Source organism: Puntigrus tetrazona, chromosome 15, assembly GCF_018831695.1.
Source record: "Puntigrus tetrazona isolate hp1 chromosome 15, ASM1883169v1, whole genome shotgun sequence".
Taxonomy (NCBI): domain Eukaryota; kingdom Metazoa; phylum Chordata; class Actinopteri; order Cypriniformes; family Cyprinidae; genus Puntigrus; species Puntigrus tetrazona.
In genome coordinates, this window is record NC_056713.1 from 10,663,601 (window position 1) to 10,682,711 (window position 19,111).

A 19,111-nucleotide genomic window follows, 5' to 3' on the forward strand; every position below is an offset into this window, starting at 1 on the left:
GAGTGTCATCTTTACACAGAGGACACATCCAGTCAGCATGGTTTACTGGAGACGCCCATTTTTTTCATCCTAATCCACACCCACCCGCCCCCCTCCATCCTGGAGCCCACCGCTCTGTGAGAAAGGGAGGGGTGAAGATGGAGGAGGGGAGGGTAAACAGAGTCGGGCTGAACCATGTCTGACTCCTGAAAAAAAAGAGGAACAAGGGAGGGGGAAGACGAGGAGCGAAGAGAAACAGAAGGGCAGAGAAAAAATACCTTAAAACTGCCTCGACAGAGACACAAAAACTAGGAGAATGAGAAACAGGAGCCGCAGAAGATGTTGTAGAGATTCGAGAAGGGGGACGGGAGACCATTCAAAAGCTCTTTTCTTCCCTGTTGTGGCTCAGAACTGAAAACAGGATTACCTCATGCTTCTTATCACAGAAACACATGCTGCCTCTGATCGGGATTTTCAACGTTGAGTCTGTGGGAATACCCATTTAATCTGGGTTTACAGCGCTGTCCAAAGGAAGACCTGCCAAACAAGTAGGTTGGGTTCAAGCGGACGGAGAGATCTGTTCTCCGTCATCATCATCTCCAGCAGACTGGACTGGCAGCTACGTGGACGCTGGGATCTCTGATGCGCACACCCTTTGGACCGGCGCTGGGCCGTCTGCTATGTTGATGACACACCGCTGCTTCCTCGAACCCTTCGGGTTGGGCTGGATCAGGATGGGAGGTTAAAAGGGCAAATAGCATCATGGGAGCCAAACAAATGAAATGGTATGAATGAAATTCCACAGCTCCCGCTTTCTTTTTTCTTTCCCGTGACCATCTTCCATTCCATTTCGGCTGTCCTGGGAAATCATATTTGTCATTTTCTTCATTTGATCGCAATACGTGTTATTATACGAGGCTGTACGTGGATATCATATGCATGTATCAGTTGTGCCTGTAAGATTGATGTGTGGGTGTTGCCTGCTATTGTGAAATCACCTAGCAACCGGGAACCACTTGCTTTAATATGGTCCGTGCCATCTGCATGCTCTGTAGATGCTCAGATATATCAATCCACTACCCACACATTGATTTGTTGACAGTTATATGGGTTTTTAATACACAGTACATCATAAAGAGGTCATGCAAATGTTCTCAATTGTACATTTTTCATTGTGTTAGAGTCATCTCTTTATTATAAAACAGGCTACTTGGTCCGTTTGGACCAGCTTTAAAAACGCTAGGTAGGAATTTGTTATATGTGGCAGTGGGTATTCACGCAATATCCTACAAGTAAGAGAGATGATGTTTGTAACAGCATGGCAAATTTATTTCAAATTAAAAATTTGAATTCATTTACGCAGAACAAGTTTTGCAAAACGCGAGACACAATGTAGAGGGAGAAAAGCAAGGGACAGAGATGCGCTTTGTTGAACTTTCTTTTAAATCTGTAATGCAGTGTCATTCACAAGACACAAGCGCACATGCATGTTTACATATAGAAAAACCTTTTCAAAAATGGTGCTAACACAATTTACATGGGTAAAATCTAATCATTTTTCAATAAGCGGCCAACAAGAAATTTTGAGGCAGGCAAAAAATAAATAACTAAAAAATCCCAGATTTCTAAATTTGCCAAGTTGACCAAGAGTCCGGTGCTTGGTGCGAAATCATTAACGTGACATTCAGATTCAGGCCAACAGCACACGATATTGCTCTTATGCAACGGTTCAATAAACAAGACGTTAATTTGGAATACCTTACAATATAAATACAATACATTGGCAGTCTTAGTTTTTTTCTGAATTAATCAGTGTTTTGAATGAAATGGTTGAGTGAACGATTCAATAATTCACTCACACAGACAATAATGTGACACTACAAACGGGAGTAATAATGAAAGCTTTAGTAGGAGTTACTGAAACTTCTTATTTTATCCCCACAGCTTGGACAAATAAAATATATGAAACTATTTCATAATATTTATGAAACTAATTCTGTGAATGCCCCCACCAAAAAAAATAAAAAAATCTATAATTAGTGCTGTCAATTATTTCATTGTGATTACTCGTTTGACAGCACTAATTATGGACAATTTATGAGCAAATTAATGTTTCGTTTACATTAAATATGTGTGTACTATGCATATTCATTATGAATATATAAATAGCCATGCATATATATATATATATATATATATATATATATATATATATATATATATATATATATATATAGAATATGTAGTTTTATATTAAATATATTTAGAATATGAATTATACGATTATAAATATATACATATAAATATTTTCAAAATACATATTGTATGTGTATATGTCTATATATACATAAGAAAAAGAAATATGCACAGTACTTGCACATATATTATGCAAAAACTTATTTTGGATGCGGTTACTCGTTTGACAGCACTGTCCATAATGAATTGTGTATGTAAAGTATAATGCGTTATGAATGGTTTGAAATGAATATATTTTGTGTCTGGAGTGGTTTACTATAAATCCGCATGCTCCTCATTGTATAAATAATCAACATTCAGTAACATGACACCCCTCAGAGCAGCATTCTGCTGTAATTTCATGCCTGTATACACATCCCTTTATGAAGTCATTTTCAGAAGCTTAATCAAGAAGATGTAATCCTGGTTAATAGTCCTTATCAAAATGTCATAATCAGTTTATGCAAACAAGACTGAATTGACGACGCTAATCAACTGAGAGAGCTGCTTTCTGTCTCATTCTGTGCGACAGACATCATTCTGTCTCCATTTCTTTGTTAGAATTATATCAACTTCAATATCATATTCCCGTGCCAGAGGAACAGCTAGGGGTGTTGGAGATAGAGTCTCTCATTTCATCTTTACTGAAAACAGATGAATGACATGTGGCTTAGGAATGCTCTGGAGTTGTATTAGTGTGGTTTGAAACTGAAAACCTGGATGAGAATGGTGACATGTCTATTGTATACGGACTTTCCCTGTTTTTTAGTTCAGTTCCATCTGATTAAAGTGAGCATAATATACCTAACCTACACAAAAGGCTTTCATTGTCGTCAAATTGCTCCAGGTGATAATTTGGATTATTCAAGTGGTTATTTTCTTTACTGATTCTCTGCAACTTTTCTCCAGTCTCAGTTCGTCCAGTCCAGCACACACACCCAAGGAGGAGTATATTATTGCCAAATCTGAAGATTCAGGAGAGCTAGTGGGAAACCACACGGAGCAACCACAAAGCCTAGGTAGAATGTTTTTCCAACTTGGCTCTGCTTTCGATAATGTGGTTCTGATGTTTTCTTGTATTTTATTTTTTTGAAGAGGATGTAGTGAAATCTTTAGCCACCGAGCCATCTCCTGGCCCTGAGCATGCTGGGAAAGAGGAAAGCAGCACATGGGAGGAACAGCTATGTGCCCAGCAGGAACAGCTGGAGAAGGAGATGCAGGAGACCAGGAAAATGGTAACAAGGCTTCAGGTGAGTTAATTCTACACGTTCAAATATTGGTGTTTCTGTGACATTCATAATAAATAGGAAAACATTCTTGCAAATTAGCATATCAGAGTAATTTCTGAAAGACGTGTGACACTGTAGACAAATGTAATGTAATGATGCTGATAATTAAGCTTTGCATCACAGGAATAAACTACATTTTATAAAATATTGTAAAATGTAAATACGTCATGTAAATATAAACTTACAGACCCTAAAACTATAAAATATATTAAATATTAAAACATGTAATTCCATTTCATTGCTTTTATTCCCAACAGTATCAATGTTTTTGTATAAAGCATCTTATATATCATATATCTCATGCAGCTAGAAGAGAGATAAAAATCCTAGAAAAACAAAAGCTTCAGAGAGAAGCTGGTTAGTCTAATCATCAAACAGCATCTGAGATTGATCACATGATGTCTGTTGTTTGGCAGACTTTAGTTCAACAGCATATGTTCCCAGCGAGCGGTCTAGTTTTACTCACAGTACCCCAGTGCTTTAGAAACCTCATACTCGCTGTTCACGTCTTCACTCAGGCCTTACTGCTGCATGGGTCTCTACCTGAGGACGAGCAGACATCTACTCTGAGCTTTGGAGACAGTACCAGCTCAGAACAGCAGCTGGTAATCCATCATTCTGCTTTTGTGCGCCTTCCTAGGACTAATGTGAGAATGCGCATGCCTCATTCACTGTCTATTATGCTAATGACTTATTTCTTTTATACTGCTGTTGAAGATTTTAACCCGCAGTCGTCTGGACCAGAGTATGGAGGAGTCTTTAGATCTGAAGGTAAGTTAAATGGCTAAAATAAATCATTCTTGATAACCAAAAATGACTGATGAAAGTAATACAAGTGTTTTTTTTTGCAGAGAGAACTTTTAAGATACAAACAGGAAGCACGTAATCTGCAGGCTATTAAGGTGAGACCAAGTGAAAATTTGTGCAATGTGTTCGTACATAATTTACAAAATATAATGTTTTAAAGCTAGATATTTATTTATATTATTCTATCGGTATATTATAGAGCTGTGGATAATTATTAATTTCTTTAACTTCATCAGTAGTGTACAGCAGATTTGTTGCCATTTGGGATAATTAAGTTGTCCATCTGTCTACCCAGGATGCCTTGCAGCAGAGGATGTCTGTGCAGGAAGACTCGGTGCTGCAGCTCAAACAGGAGCTGCTCAGATCCAGCATGGACAGAGAGGAGCTGGAAGGACAGAATGTGAGTCCGACTTCAACTCTATAATTAAAATCTGCAAAAAATAATAAACAATACATCCAAACGCCTTTGCATCTACTTTATAAATGTGTTAACATATATTAAGGTTCATTCAGTGTTCTTTTTTCTTTTCTTTTTTGTTTAGGTGGAACTAGAAAGGAAGCTGAGCGAAAGAAACAGATTGCTGAGTGAATACAAAGTAGGCAAATTTATCCCAATCAATCATTGAGTGTTAGTTCCTTAGTGTCAGGTTTTGCTGATTTTTTTGGCAACCCGCTGGTCTATATAGTACATCCATTAAAACACTTTTTCTCTCCCATGCACTGTAGAAAGAACTCGGGCAGAAAGACAGACTTCTTCAGCAGCAGCAGTCAAAACTGGATGATGCACTGCGCAGGATCAGTGAAAGCTATCACAGGGTAACTGAATAAACTACTAGGACAGAATATAGCTTATTTATGGAATATTAGTACGTTTTGCCAATGTCTTTGTATTGCATTAATACATAAACACTATGTAGCTGTAATTTATTCCACTAGAGGGGGCCATAGCACACCAGCAGTCTCCTGACCTTCCTAAATGCATAGAGAATTTCATATTTCTTAAGACGTTCTTTGATTCCCGTCAGATGTGGATTACTGTAATTAGTCAATCTGAAGTCTTCTACATTAACAATACCAATATTGTCTGCTCCAGCTGTCAGGCTGTGAGAATAATGGCTACAGTCACATGATGGATACATCGTCCGCCGTTTTCCAACACAGAATGGTGAGTCACGTCATTCTTCATTTTATAAAGCTTAATTTGTTAGAAATGTGTGTATTGTTCTGGGTGTGTGCTCCAGGGGGACGAGCTACAGCTTGTGCGGGACGCTCTGCGCAGTCTGAGGGACAGTTTCAGCGGACATGACCCACAGCACCACACACTGGACACACTGGAGCAGGGGGTGGCCAGTCTGGTGGACCGTCTCCACACCACAGAGAACAAGAAAAGGCAGGAGAGGAAGGCAAGGCCAAACTTTACCTGTATCTAATTCTGCATTACAGAAAATACGCATTAAAGTTGCTATGAAACGGAAGCAGCGAGAGATATTTTATTTAAATTGTGAACTGTAATACGGGGACATGGTTCTATGCATCGTGATACACAAACACACTTTAAAATGAATTCGAATTTGAAACAGTGAATCATTTTGTGACGCAATGGTTTAACTGATTCAAAAAGCTCTGTTTCAAGGACTTATTTTTCAGCATATCGATATGATTTATTTCAGATTCTATATTTAAGAAACTACAACAACAGAGGTTGCATATACATATATTTAATCAGGGATGATTTAGTAGTTACTGTATATTGATAGGGACATGTTTGGGGAATGTCCCTATCAATATACAGTAACTAATAAACAGTACTGTTCCTACTAAATTCTACCTACTTAAAGACATTACACTTAAAAGTGGAGATAAGCCTACAGAAGAGGGTTTACTGGGCTAAATTTCTGGCATCTAATTGGGTACCTACTATCTACTTGAATAGAGAAATTCTGAAATGCTTGCCACACTCACATTTAATTAAATCAATTATTTTCCTATCAGCAATAACTAACATTGCAAGATTTGTTCACCCCAAAATTGAAACCTGCATGAGTTTATTTCTAATGTTGAACATAAAAGAAGATATTCTGAAGAATGCTGATAATCAACAACAAGATGAGAAAATGACAAAATTTTCATGCATTTTAACTTTCCCATAAACATTGTTTCTTATGCTCAAACAGCATTAAAAAAAGCTCACATTTCAGTCTGGACCAACAATGCAGCTCACAGAACACATCTGAGACAGACTGTCGCAGCTTTCCAGTCAGGATAAATCTGTCAGCCTATAAGGGCACTATGTAGCGAGAACAATCATGGCTGAAGGGTCATTCCCAACCAAAGTGCTCTAATCTATCCACTTCCATAGGCCATTTGGAATAAAGGGTACAACTGACGTGATGGACATGTTCTTTTGCACAAGTAAAATTTTTGGGCTCCTAATTGGCTTGGCAGGATTATCCCAAACATCCGTACCCCCTTCAAAGCTCTTACTCTATAGGCAAAACCCTTTGAATGGATTAGGGCATTGGCTAATTCAGATTGGTACCCGGACTGTTTGGCAAACAGAGTTCCTAACAGCAGCTGCAATGGTGCAATAACTTGCGATTGGTTCTTTTATTTAGAAGTCAGGACTTATTCCTCCATATCGCACGATGAGTTTTATCCCATTCCTAATTAATTTGAGTACATTTATATTGAGTCTTTATATAGGTCTACCTGAAGTCTTTGTTTCTGGTGACATATGCAGGTCTTCTGCAATCTGTCATTACCATTGTCATTATATAACGAATTCAATTTTTTTCTTTCATGCAAACAATTTTTATACCACCACAGGGTTCAAGCAGGTCTCCCGGACGAAAAGCCAATCACACAGACCGAGAATCATGGCCGTCAAGCTCAAGTAGGTCACTTGAAGGTTATTCTGCTAGAAAATCATGCAGGGTCTGTAAATTCATATCTGTATAGAATAAAGGAGAAGAAGGCTCAATACTCTTCAGCAATTAAAAACAATGAAGCACAATTGTTAGTTTATCTAATCATTTTTTGCTTATTATTACGATTAAATTGGATCATCAAAGGTCAACAGGGAAGACATTGGTAAATAAAATAGAATTAGATACATTTGTGTTAACATATTTAATTATTGCAGGTTTGCATCATTTTTGTGCATTTCACTGTTTTAATTAATTTTGATGAATGCTAAATCTTTTTTTTTTTTTGAGAGTGAAATGAATTAATGCACATTCACATTTAGTATAGATAGCACACAGTATTCAAATACAACGCCTCTGACCTTCTGATTTCTCTCAACATGGGGACAGGAAACTTGTGAGTGAATAAATGGAAGAACAAAGTAACTAGCGTTACTGTTTTGAAACAGTAACTCAGATATTAACTCGCATTACCCCCAACATTGCTCACATTCGAGTTTTACTCTACAGAAGAGCAATCTAACTACAAATGCGTTATCTAAACATTTGTTTTTATGACCTTTTTTCTTTTTTTTTTCAGAGATAGCTCACTCCCACAGCAGCCCTGTTCTCAGTGCAGCAGCCTCAACCAAAGTACTCTACTACACAGATCGCTCTCTCACACCCTTCCTAGTCAACATCCCTAAGAGGTGACAGCGACAGCATCACCGTATAAAGATTTAATCCACAAGTCTCTTGATCTAAATGTGAACTCTTTATCAATAGGCTGGGGGAGGTTACGCTACAGGACTTCAAAGCGGCTGTGGACAGACATGGCAGTTTTAGATATCACTTTAAATCTCTGGATCCAGAGTTTGGGACGGTGAAGGAAGAGGTAAAATGGGGAGCAATTCAATGCTCTAACAGTAGCGAGTGCTCAGTGTCTTTCTCTAATCGTGTGGCATCTTTCAGGTGTTTCAGGACAATGCTGTTATTCCAGGATGGGAAGGGAAGATCGTCGCTTGGGTGGAGGAGGATCACGGAGAGGGGAGATAGAGACTGAGGGTTTCAATCTATTCAGAATGTATGTTTTACCCTACATATACCTCATCCCTGCAAACTCTGAAGCCTTTGTCCTGTCCTAACTGTGAATCTCACTGAACCAGTTCACTATGTCATTACAGCAGGCACGTGTTTGTAATATTGCGTATATGCATTTTGAAGAATGAAAGAAGAATGTTTTTAAATGTTATCAAAAATGGTTTACAGCTAAATGCAGATTATGTTTTTGAGTGTATTGAGGTTACGGTACATTTTGTTTCGAAAAAGCTAGTATATCGGCAATGCCATTGTGATAAGTGACCACGAAAAGAAGATTATTTAAAACAGTATGTGTTTTGTGCAGTGACAAATAATAAAGATGTTGCGTTAGTTGCCAAACTCCGACAAGCATATCACACACTGTGTGCATGTATTGTCATGCCAAAAAAAAAAAATCCATTTTAAGGGAATCATAAAAAATGTCTGCACAGTCACAGTAATATATTTTTCACTAAAATGTACGTCAACCTTTCTTGACTCTCCTTTGAAAATAAGGGGTGGTAAAAGCAGGGACCACTTTGTTTGTAAAAATTTGTAACATTTGAACATATTGAAATATTCCTTTTGAAAATGATTGTACTTTTCCTATCAAGCTTGCATGTCTGTTCGTAGTGTTTGGTATCTGTGTTGTAAAAGCAAATGCAGTTGACACTTGTCCACCTTTTATTAAAGGCTTTCCGTGCACAGATGGAGGCTTTTGTGGGTTTGTATGATTATTTATTTATTTCTGATTTAGTTTATTCTCATTTTCCATACTAACATTTTCAGCAAATCCAAAAATAATATCCATTTTTCATACTCTACTAAATTCACTTTAAAATGAGGTTTTAGTTTCTAGTATTCTATTTTGTACTTATCTAAACAAAATAATAAACAGTTTTAACATCAATTATCTATTAAAATTAGCAATCATTTTATTTTGACAGCAATAAAATGAAATAATTGTTGGCTTATAACAGAATCTATTTTGTTATTTTCTATAATGGACTTAAAATTTTAGGAACAGATGGTTCTCTGCGAATAAAATATCTGTTGTGACCAAAAACGATGCACATAATTATTGAAATAACTAACGATCCTGGAGACAACAGTCAGTAATACAACTATAGTGTTTACATTCTCAGTTTCTGGACGAATACGTGTTCTCATAACACAGCCACTGTAACATTTAGAGTTTGTTTCTTCTTATTAAACGTTGCAGTGCAAGTCTCCTCCTTGACCAGCTCAGGAAACTGTAGATGAAGATAATAAAGGTCTTCTACTTCCAGCAGAATATCACCCTAAATAATAAAAACCAACCCCTTACTGAGTCAACGGCACAAAGAAAACAAAAGTATGTACAATATAATGCCTAGGTGCAAAGGTTAAAGCAGAATTGTGGAAAATCCTATTTAGTTTCAACAGGATAACATAACGTGACATAACAACATAAAAACCCCACACAGGTGACATACACTGACCTGAGAGATGCTGAGCTGGCACTGTGACACAGATCTCACCCCAGGAAGCTCGACACTTAGCTGCATGCTCCTGGATGAGCTGCTGCCATCGGGACAGACTGTGAGATGATGCTTGGGTTGTTGTGGCTGTGGCTGGTCTGATTCTGTGCTGGAGATCACCTCAATGAGACCGGATCGGGCTGGTTTATTCTCCTGCTCTACGCTCAGTTGGATGTTTGAGTCCTCATTACTCTCAGCCAGGCGCAGTGAGGAGATCTGCTGCAGGAGCGATGGGGCTACGCAAAGAGAGGTAGAATCACTGCACTGCACAATCACAATTATGAGCTCAAACGGTCTCCAGCTTTCAAAAGTATAACTTTACCTGGTTCAGATTGTGGGGTTTTGGCAGAAGATTTGCACGTTTGCGGCGACATAAGACGCTGCTTCAAATCCTGAATTCTGCCTTTGAGTTTGTCTTTGGTGAGTTTGTAGTGCTGGGACAGTTTCAGATTGTGCTGCTGCCGGATGAAGTTCAGAGCAAGTAGGTGAAGCTTCTCTTTCTCGTTTTTGTCTTTCTCTGCAGTCTGCAGAACCTCAGGGTTGAAGGCCACATCAATGACACTGTATTGACCTGTAACAAAAAAAAAAAAAAAACAATCGCGAGATCAGATATTAATATAATGTTTAAAAATCAAGTCTAACGAAATATGAAGATTGTCTAAGGGAAAACCAAGTAGGTTATTTGTTGAGTTACTTATACTAGAATACAATACTATGAGCCAGTGCATGGAAAAATGGCAATGCAATTGTTAAAGATGAAACCTTTCTACCTTTCTCCTCAGTCACTGTCTCCAATCGTCCTCCACAAACAGGAACAGGGTCACTGTAAGAAGTGGGCGCTGGTACACGTTTCCAGCCACACACGTTAATGTACAATATTCCGTCCTTTGGTTCCTAAAAAGGTAATCAAATAGAAAGACGCTAATACCATGCTTTTCATGGAACTTAAATGCACTTCCTTGAATGCATTTTATTCAGTTATCTTAAGAATCTATTACAAAAAAGCAACAAATGAATTACTTGTTTATGCAATTAAATCAAATTCTCAGGCCTCTAACTGCTCTCATACAGCGGCAGTGGTATTTTTGATTGTTTGGCTCTCGTTGAAGGTGTAGAGGTTTACCAGCAGAGCAGTGCGGAGGCAGGCGTGCGGCTGAGGCGGTGAGTGAAACTCCGCTCCTTCCCGTAACTGGCGTTCAATGAAGGTCCTGTACTCCTCGGGATTATTCTGAGACATGTCGTCTAACATCGACCAAAACTGATTCACCTGCTGCAGAGCTGCCTTATTGTCATAGCCAGCGATATCCATGCTCAAAATTAACCGAGCTACTAAACGAAAGTCTATATCCGAGTGTAACGTTACACGCGTTGGTTAAGGATAAAAAAACTAATGTGAAAAAAAACGCGCGTCACGACAATATTTAGTAAAATATTATTTTTACTTCAGTCACCCCAGGACTAGCTTTTGGCCCTTTCGAAACTCAAACGTTACCATAGAAACTAATCTAACACATGCGCTGTTCCTACTTTTCCAATAGGTGGTGTTGTTTACTCAAAATAAATGGCCTAACTGGCTGCGATGGGCATGAGAAAGCTGGATTGTTTTACTGAAGATGTTTATAAATTCTGTTTGGTAAATAAATCTGATGTTTCTAGCTATGGTTGCAATGTCTATAAACGCATAAAATGCACTAAATCGTACCGCGTGTAATCACAGGCGACTATGATTGGACCAGGCTTATCAGCGTTGAGAAAAGTAACAGTTTGTACGTGAGTGCTGAAAACGCTTGCATGGCATAGTGGCTTTCTAGTTGATTAAATAGATTAAAATTTTCTCCTTTTTTTTTTTGACTGAAAGAATAGAACAGCTCACATTTTCCTCTGCTGCAAATGTTAACATTTATTTTAAAACCACAAGTTTCTTAAATAGCATAACATACAGTAAACATATAGTGTACAAACATCAAAATGTAATCATACCTTGCTGTGTAAATGTTGAGGCTTTATATAATAAAATATAATAAATAAAAAAGTACACAATTTAAAAATGGTCAGGATATTCTTTTCTTCTCTTCTACTTTCAAACATCAGTCTTTAGTAGCTCTAGGACAGGAATTAAGATATAAGAGTAAATCATAATAATAATAGGCCTACATCAGTTAATAGCCTAAGTCAGTGGTTCCCAACCTTTTTTAACTCACAGCCCACACAACCAAACACATATGTTTCCGCGGCCCACTGCAAAAAAATTTAAATGAACCTGTTATTTGTGTCGGGTTAGTAACTGAGTACTCAGAAGCATGACTTTTAACTGTCTTTATTGAATAAACGGGTAATGTTGAATAACCAGAAAATGTGCATAATAGGTCATTAATTTTTAATTAATTATGATATTTAATTATTACTACACATTTTTACGTACATTAGCAATATTATTATTTCTATTGATAATAACTGGCGGCCCCCCTGCAATACCGTTGCGGCCCACTGGGGGGCCGCGGCCCACAGGTTGAAAACCACTGGCCTAAGTTGTTTCAAGGGTCACTAATGTCTGTCTCTTCATTCACTTACCTCTATAATCTCATATATCCACTCTAAAAACTCAGCCACTTTAGTATAAACTCCTGGATGGTTTGGCTCAGCACAGCCTGTTCCCCAGCTAACAACACCGACCAGCCTCCAGACATTCTCATCCTGGCAAACCAGAGGACCTCCACTGTCCCCCTAAGAAATTCAAGATTCGTGACTATGTCTTCTCTCAAATGTATTACATAAATGTCACACATATAAAAACCCCCCACACATTTTGAAAGACACTCACCTGACATGCATCTACTTTTCCTTCTGTATAGCCTGCACAGAGCATTCGAGGGGTGATCTCTCCGTTGTACATGCAAGAACTATTGCATTTCTTTGTGCTTATTAAAGGAACTGGTGCTTCTTTGAGAACCTCTGGTATATGAACTTCAAAAAAAGATTTGGTAATTTGCATTTATATACAGTAAAATGCCTTTGCAGCTTCTTAAACATACAAGAATAGACATGCATTAAAATAAAATACTAAAAACAGTACCATCATCTGGCTGTGTATATCCCCAACCAGAGATCCAGCACTGGGTTCCTCCTGGTAGATCATAATCAAACTGAGGTAGACACACAGGTCTGATGGTGTCTGTTTGTGTGAAGAAAGTTTAAAACCTGAAATAGCTCATAGACACAACATGCACACAGTGACTCATTTACTAATTACCTGAGAAATTCAAAGGAGCTCTTAATTTCACCAAAGCGATATCATTGTCATGAGTCCTGTGGTTGTAATTCTTGTTGTAGATGATCCTCTCCACAGCTAAGCCTTGGTATTGAGCCAGTTTAGCCGAATTGCTGGTTACAATACCAGCATAAACCACCCAACTGGACACTTGAGGTAGCCTGTAGCTTCAATAAGCAAGCAAATCAAATGATATACACACTTATAATAAATTCCTTTACCGAGCCCAATGTGTAACTAGTGGCGTTATGTATTATGTTGCAGTGTCTGTCATCTATTTGATCCGGGACCTTTTGTTTTCACTGCCTCGCATTCCAACACTATTGTCAACAACTACACAGTTCCAGTGGGTGAGTCACAAAAACATGCCCTTAGGGTTAAAGGAATAATTCACCACGACCGATTCATCCAGTTTTTACAAGGCGGCTAATTTATACAAATTCATACGACCTAACTCGAGTTGTTTAAACCCCAGTGATGGGTAGGTTTAGGGGTGGGGTTAAGTGTAGGCCACCTCGTAAAATATGCACCAATTGAAGATAGTTTTGTTTCTTCTTGATTAAAATTGGATGCTCTGCAGTGAATGGGTGCCGTTAGAATGAGAGTCCGAAATGGTCTGAATCAATTAAGCAATACCCACAAATCAAACACATTGATAAAACTCCAAAATATTTCTAAACTAAAATGTTGGTAGATTTTGATCAACAATGGATACACTTCTTCACTGTGTTATTATGGTTTATGGACTGTCCAGGCACTTAAAGCTTTCACTGCACAAAACATTAAGTAATGAACTGGATCGTTATGTTTTTTCAGCTTTTTGGAGTCTTATTCTGAAGGCACCCATTCGCTACAGACGATCCTTTGTTGAGAAAGCGAAGTAATGCAAAATTTCTACAAATCTGTTCTGATGACAAACAAACTCATTTACACCTTGGGTGGACAGAGGGTGCGTACAGTTATTTTTAGTTAATTTTTATCCATTTGTTAAGATTTTTGACATTTTGTTCATCCAAATAATTACATCGTAGTTATTGTAGATGTAGAATCTTACTTGTGGACACAGTGAGCAGCTGTAACTATCCATTGGTTGGTGATGATGGATCCTCCACAGATGTGGCGGTTACTGTAATAAAGACTCACTTGCCAGGGCCATCTGCCAAGAGTAGCTTCCACTCCTCCGACAATCCTAGGTAACTTTGCTCTGGTCCCGCACTCTAAAATGAAGCAAATAATGAATGCTCAGCCTCAAACAGATGGATAGCGTATATTATTTCAGACTTATATAGTTAAGACTCACCAAAACATTTCAGCGCTATAACCTTTCCTGTACTGCAGCTACCCCTGTAACAAAAAAACATGTGACAGGTGTAGTTCCGGAAGCTCATGCCAATTAAAACGATTTGTATTTTTTTGAATACCTGAAACGCCATAAACTCTCCAAATTGTTTTGGTGTTCTGATGCAATTTGGACAAATCCATCCGTGTAGTTTGGCCCAATATCAGTCAGATTCACCCCTTTGTGCTTTGATAATCTGAAACGAGATATTGATCTCACCACTTGCAAAACTCCATTATTAATATAGTTAGGGTAATCTAAAATTGACTCAACATCATTCTCATGCACGTAAAAACTAATTTCTTGCTGTTGACTGTAGCTGTGAGATCGTACGCTACTTTACAAAACGACCACTGTGCTTTTTTCACATTTCATTTCATAGAAAAGGTTGGCTTTGGAAACGGCTCCATGATTGAGCAAAAGATCTCAACAGAAGGAACCATACAGGAGAGTTGAAAGAATTTTCATTTGTAGGTGAACTATCGCGTTGATATTCGTTGAAGTGTCTGTATGTCGCACATGTCATGTTTCGAATTAGAAGCGAACGTGACTTCAAAGTCCATTTCATCACTGCTGAATGGTTGACCTACAGAAAGCAGCCACAGCTGGTAGTCAAGTGAAAGGTGCTGAGAGCTGCAAGTGTGTGTATGTGTGTGTGTGTGTGATTCAGCTGTCAGCATGCTCACCTCAGATAGCCCAGCTGTCGACATACAAGCGTTCCCAGAGAAGAGTTCCACCGCTCGTAACATACGGGCAGCCACGTCTGGAGCTTCTCCAGCTGGATCTCCAGAAGAGAGTTCTCGGCACTGATCCTGTAAAACACTGAGCCCCATTCAGTCAAAATCACTCCTAAAACAACATACCGAAGCACAGTGGACGGGACTGCAGTTATATGACATTTTACCTGAGGATATATTTCAAATAAATGCATTTGTTGATATGTTGACAATTGCAGGTACAAATCAGTCCAGTGCGTTACAAATGAAACTGTAACGGGTGAAATCTGTTCATTTACGAATGAACAGATTCACTAGAAGATATTTAACTTTCCAATACTCACTACATGTAAATAACCATTCGAGAAGAACCGATTTACTAGGACTAAGCAGACTTTTCAAGGCTTTTATAAACTATAATGAATCAAATGAATCCAATTTCATGACTATATATGGAAGTAGCGTTTAAGATAAGCAGATTCACTAGAAATATATATGAATTAAATATGAGAGAAAAGACTGTTTAAGTGTGCTTTTGGTTCTTCCCTTAACTTTGACAGCGGCAAAAGTCAGCTCAAAACTAGAAAAGTTACACCACATTTAAAAAAAAGTTGAACTACTCTCATGCTACTGGAAATTGTACACAGCTTGTTTTTAGTCAGTTACATTGCCAGTTGTATAGTCCACTTTATTTAACTTAATTTCTGCTTCCTCTCCCTTTAGTTTGCTTCTCTTGTTTACGCGCTTTTGCTGGTCATTGTTTATGTCACTTTGTTTATAGCGCCAGTGAGTTTGGATGAATGTCCACTGTGCTGTTTACCTGCTGGCTCTCTGTTGTTTTTACAGAATGTGCAAATAAAGGGACAAATACCTTTTCTGGGGTCTGTCACAGAGATGTCCTCGGTTACATTGCAGAAGGACGTGTCTTTAGTGTCTCCTAGGCTCGCAGGGCTCTGAGCTGAGTTTGGCCTTAAAAGAATTTTCACTTGAAAAGATAATTAAATGCAGGCATATTTAATCTGAGCGCTCTGTGTTTCTACATTATAAGTGAACTTTTAAATTATTTCACTTATTACCTATAAACCAAACTCCAATGACAACGCCTCCCAGCAGACAGAGAACACACAGAGCTGCAAACACTCTCACCAGTTTATGGGCCGACACTTTGCCAGACACTGTATGAAATAATAATAGCTGTTCAACAAATTCAACAACGTTCAGTTATATATAGTTTATATATGACGTAGAAGAATACTGAAATGTATTTACAAAGTATAATACAATATAAAAACGTAGTATGAAGTATTAGAAACATTCGAAACGTTTATTTTTAATGACCTTTGCAGATGGTTTTAAAGGAACAGGTGTCTCCTCAGGTGTGTGCTAATGACAGACTTGCCTGGATGGAGAAATTGTAGCTCTCTGATCCAGGTGGGATTATTCTGGCCCGTCTCAATCCTGTCCAACTGCAGATGCTCTGGATGAAAAGACTGTCTGACCACCACAGGATTCTCAATCACTGCCACTGCATCTCTACTGAGACTCTGTAATAGAACCACTGATATGATCAATCCCCGTGTCAGATCTATAACAACAAGGCATAATAAAACACATCTAATGTAATGTTGTGATGAACATGAGTCGGTCAATATTAACAATATTGACTGTGTTCGGAATAATGTTCCTGCTGTTTTTTTTATGCAAATGAACATACTTTGTCAACATTTGTGTAGCAAACACAACACAATAAAAATGTCTTTTTATTATACATAGGCTATACATTTGTCACGCATTGTAAGCGGTTTTAGGCCTTGTGATAAGTTTTCATTTCAAACAGGTTTATGATTGCATGATGTGATATCCATACACTATTTTAGAAAATTCAGAAACACATTCAGAAACGCTGTTTTGTTGGAAATATCCTTTTCCTGAGTGATCTTTTACAGGATATAGCATAAAGTTAATACTATCAAATTCAGTTATTACTGTAAAAAAAGAAAGGAAACAGCAACATAATAATAATGCTGATTAAGTACTACTTCCTTTGTTTACCATACATACAATAAAATAAGTTCAATAACATAATAAGTCAAATAACATCACTAAATTGAAATTGAATATATCGTCACTACAGATCTGAAATGATCCTCTAAACTCTAAAATTTACATTTCACAGTCATAAATTATATTCTTAAAATGTATTCATGAGGCACCAAAAATACCAAATAAAATAGTGAGTCTTAAACGGAAACAGAATCATCCTAACATTAAATTCTCATATAAACTCAAAATAGACATTGTCTTAATCTGGCCAAATATAGTTGTATATGTAAGTATATACACACACTGCTAACAAAAGAGGAATATTATTAGATATGCTTCTGCATTTGAGCATGATGGGAGTAACTCACCATGTTTTGGTTGTTGTTTAGATCCAGGGGTTTCCTGGCGTCAGCTACCGGGACTCTTTCTCTCATCCACTCACCTCCATCACAGCAGAGATGCTGCGCACCAGCAGCTGTCTGAACACTGAGCAGAATGCAACTCTGGATTTTCACTCCACAAAGAGACAATGAGGTCAGCAGTGGAGCAAAGAATGAACCCGTTGTTTTACCAAGGGGGTCATGGGGCCTATACTGACTGCCTGAACCAGCCCTTTGTAGGGCTAAACATCTCCAAAGATATCCACCTGTCACTGATAGGATACAGGCTGCACCACCTTCACCTGTGCCAGCCACTATGATGTACATCTTATTACCTGACAGTTCACAGCTTCTAAAGAAAAAAAATGTTGTAATTAGGGTATGTTGAAAAGTCTAATTTCTCCAGAATTTCACACTGATAAGCAGAAAGCATATGCTATATGTTATCAACATTAATGTTCAGCGGGAACAGATAAAATATTAAGCAAATACCAGATAGTTGTTTTCAGTGTTCTGAGACACCATTTCGGTCACAACATATGCTTCTTCAGTCTACTGTTATTTTGGCTAACACTTATTCAGTGAAAAAAATGTCATGTATGTCTTTTGCAATCCATTCAATAAACTTTTTCTGTGTGTATTGAATACAATGCCATTGTCATGGCGGTTGCAGCAAAAAATGAGGTTAATATGGCACATAATAATTACAGAAGTTTTTATTTCCAAACGAATACTAGAAAAGAACAACTACATCCCACACAACAGAGAACGGATAGACAACTAAACGATTGATACAGATAAATGAATTACTCAGAGGTAAACGAGGAAACTATATAGGCAATAGACCCAGAATACACAAGAAAACTAGGTCAACATAATCATGCAGAAACCAGAACCAGAAGCATTTTTTTCAAAGAAGTAGATTCAGCCAATTTTTAATGATGCTAAATGAACACTAAAATTAACAATACAATAAACAATGCTATCATTTGACAAAAGCAAGTTTATATAGCAACAAAACCTTATTTTCTAACATGTGAGATGATCAGTGGTGCTACATTTTTACCTTTGTTTCTTTTACCAAGGCTAAAGAATAGAAAGAGTCTCTCAGTGAAAGAATAAATATGAGATCTTCTCTTGATTGTAGATTTTTAAACACCTACCGCTTGGAGAGTGCTCTTCACTTGGCTGGATATTGTGAAATAGTTTTTCTTTAAAATGGAAAAGATTCTCTGATCCGCCACCAATGCTTCTGTCTGTGATTTTATGTTGCTGAGCTCACTAGTGCATTCTTTTTATTTTCTCCGATTGTACCAATTGTTGATTTGACCACTCATAGTGTTCTTGCTACCTCTCTGAATTTGTTTTATTTATTTTGAAACCTAACAATTGCATTAAGAATTCTTTTTACCACATGTTGTGGTTCAGAAGAGAAGCTTCCAAATAGAAAAATAGCATATTTAAAATCAGCTCAGGAGCTTTAACCAGCTTAATTGATGCAAAAATATGATATGGTGAGGGAGGAGGAGCTAACAGGTCAGTTTCTGGCAAT

At 37.8% G+C, this 19,111-nt stretch overlaps 3 protein-coding genes across 3 annotated transcripts; 1 reads left to right on the forward strand and 2 right to left on the reverse strand.

Annotated features, from left to right (window-relative positions):
* The first annotated feature begins 209 nt into the window (after positions 1–209).
* Positions 210–9,000, forward strand: dixdc1a (DIX domain containing 1a). Its single transcript, XM_043259270.1, has 15 exons — positions 210–764; positions 3,124–3,233; positions 3,310–3,464; positions 4,022–4,108; positions 4,221–4,274; positions 4,355–4,405; positions 4,606–4,710; positions 4,853–4,906; positions 5,037–5,126; positions 5,404–5,475; positions 5,552–5,713; positions 7,137–7,203; positions 7,815–7,923; positions 8,000–8,108; positions 8,186–9,000. Exons 1-15 carry the CDS (start codon positions 742–744, stop codon positions 8,267–8,269), a joined length of 1,332 nt encoding a protein of 443 aa, XP_043115205.1. The 5' UTR covers positions 210–741; the 3' UTR covers positions 8,270–9,000.
* Positions 9,001–9,014: 14 nt separating this feature from the next.
* pih1d2 (PIH1 domain containing 2) lies at positions 9,015–11,137 on the reverse strand. Its single transcript, XM_043259277.1, has 5 exons — positions 10,937–11,137; positions 10,584–10,707; positions 10,136–10,384; positions 9,775–10,049; positions 9,015–9,594 (listed from the first exon to the last, which is right to left on the reverse strand). The coding sequence occupies exons 1-5, from the start codon at positions 11,120–11,122 to the stop codon at positions 9,460–9,462; spliced, it is 969 nt and encodes a 322-aa protein (XP_043115212.1). The 5' UTR covers positions 11,123–11,137; the 3' UTR covers positions 9,015–9,459.
* A 642-nt stretch (positions 11,138–11,779) lies between these two features.
* Positions 11,780–17,644, reverse strand: tmprss5 (transmembrane serine protease 5). The gene is made up of 13 exons (XM_043259269.1): positions 17,548–17,644; positions 16,536–16,680; positions 16,213–16,311; positions 16,008–16,121; positions 15,107–15,242; positions 14,503–14,616; positions 14,382–14,425; positions 14,136–14,298; positions 13,064–13,248; positions 12,887–12,985; positions 12,635–12,777; positions 12,385–12,537; positions 11,780–11,916 (listed from the first exon to the last, which is right to left on the reverse strand). Exons 1-13 carry the CDS (start codon positions 17,611–17,613, stop codon positions 11,908–11,910), a joined length of 1,470 nt encoding a protein of 489 aa, XP_043115204.1. The 5' UTR covers positions 17,614–17,644; the 3' UTR covers positions 11,780–11,907.
* Positions 17,645–19,111: the final 1,467 nt, after the last annotated feature.

Excerpts from the sequence above, each read along its gene's own strand:
- pih1d2 (XM_043259277.1), bottom strand. The coding sequence starts at position 11,122 with ATGGATATCGCTGGCTATGACAATAAGGCAGCTCTGCAGCAGGTGAAT. Across the intron at positions 10,050-10,135 it reads AACCCCACAATCTGAACCAG|CCCCATCGCTCCTGCAGCAG; the intron begins GTAAAGTTATAC and ends CTCTTTGCGTAG. Across the intron at positions 9,595-9,774 it reads GCCAGCTCAGCATCTCTCAG|GGTGATATTCTGCTGGAAGT; the intron begins GTCAGTGTATGT and ends TTTATTATTTAG.
- tmprss5 (XM_043259269.1), bottom strand. The coding sequence starts at position 17,613 with ATGAGAGAAAGAGTCCCGGTAGCTGACGCCAGGAAACCCCTGGATCTA. Across the intron at positions 14,299-14,381 it reads TATAGCGCTGAAATGTTTTG|AGTGCGGGACCAGAGCAAAG; the intron begins GTGAGTCTTAAC and ends GCTTCATTTTAG. Across the intron at positions 12,778-12,886 it reads ATATACACAGCCAGATGATG|TTCATATACCAGAGGTTCTC; the intron begins GTACTGTTTTTA and ends CTTTTTTTGAAG.
- dixdc1a (XM_043259270.1), top strand. The coding sequence starts at position 742 with ATGGGAGCCAAACAAATGAAATG. Across the intron at positions 765-3,123 it reads GGAGCCAAACAAATGAAATG|TCTCAGTTCGTCCAGTCCAG; the intron begins GTATGAATGAAA and ends ACTTTTCTCCAG. Across the intron at positions 4,711-4,852 it reads AGGAGCTGGAAGGACAGAAT|GTGGAACTAGAAAGGAAGCT; the intron begins GTGAGTCCGACT and ends TTTTTTGTTTAG.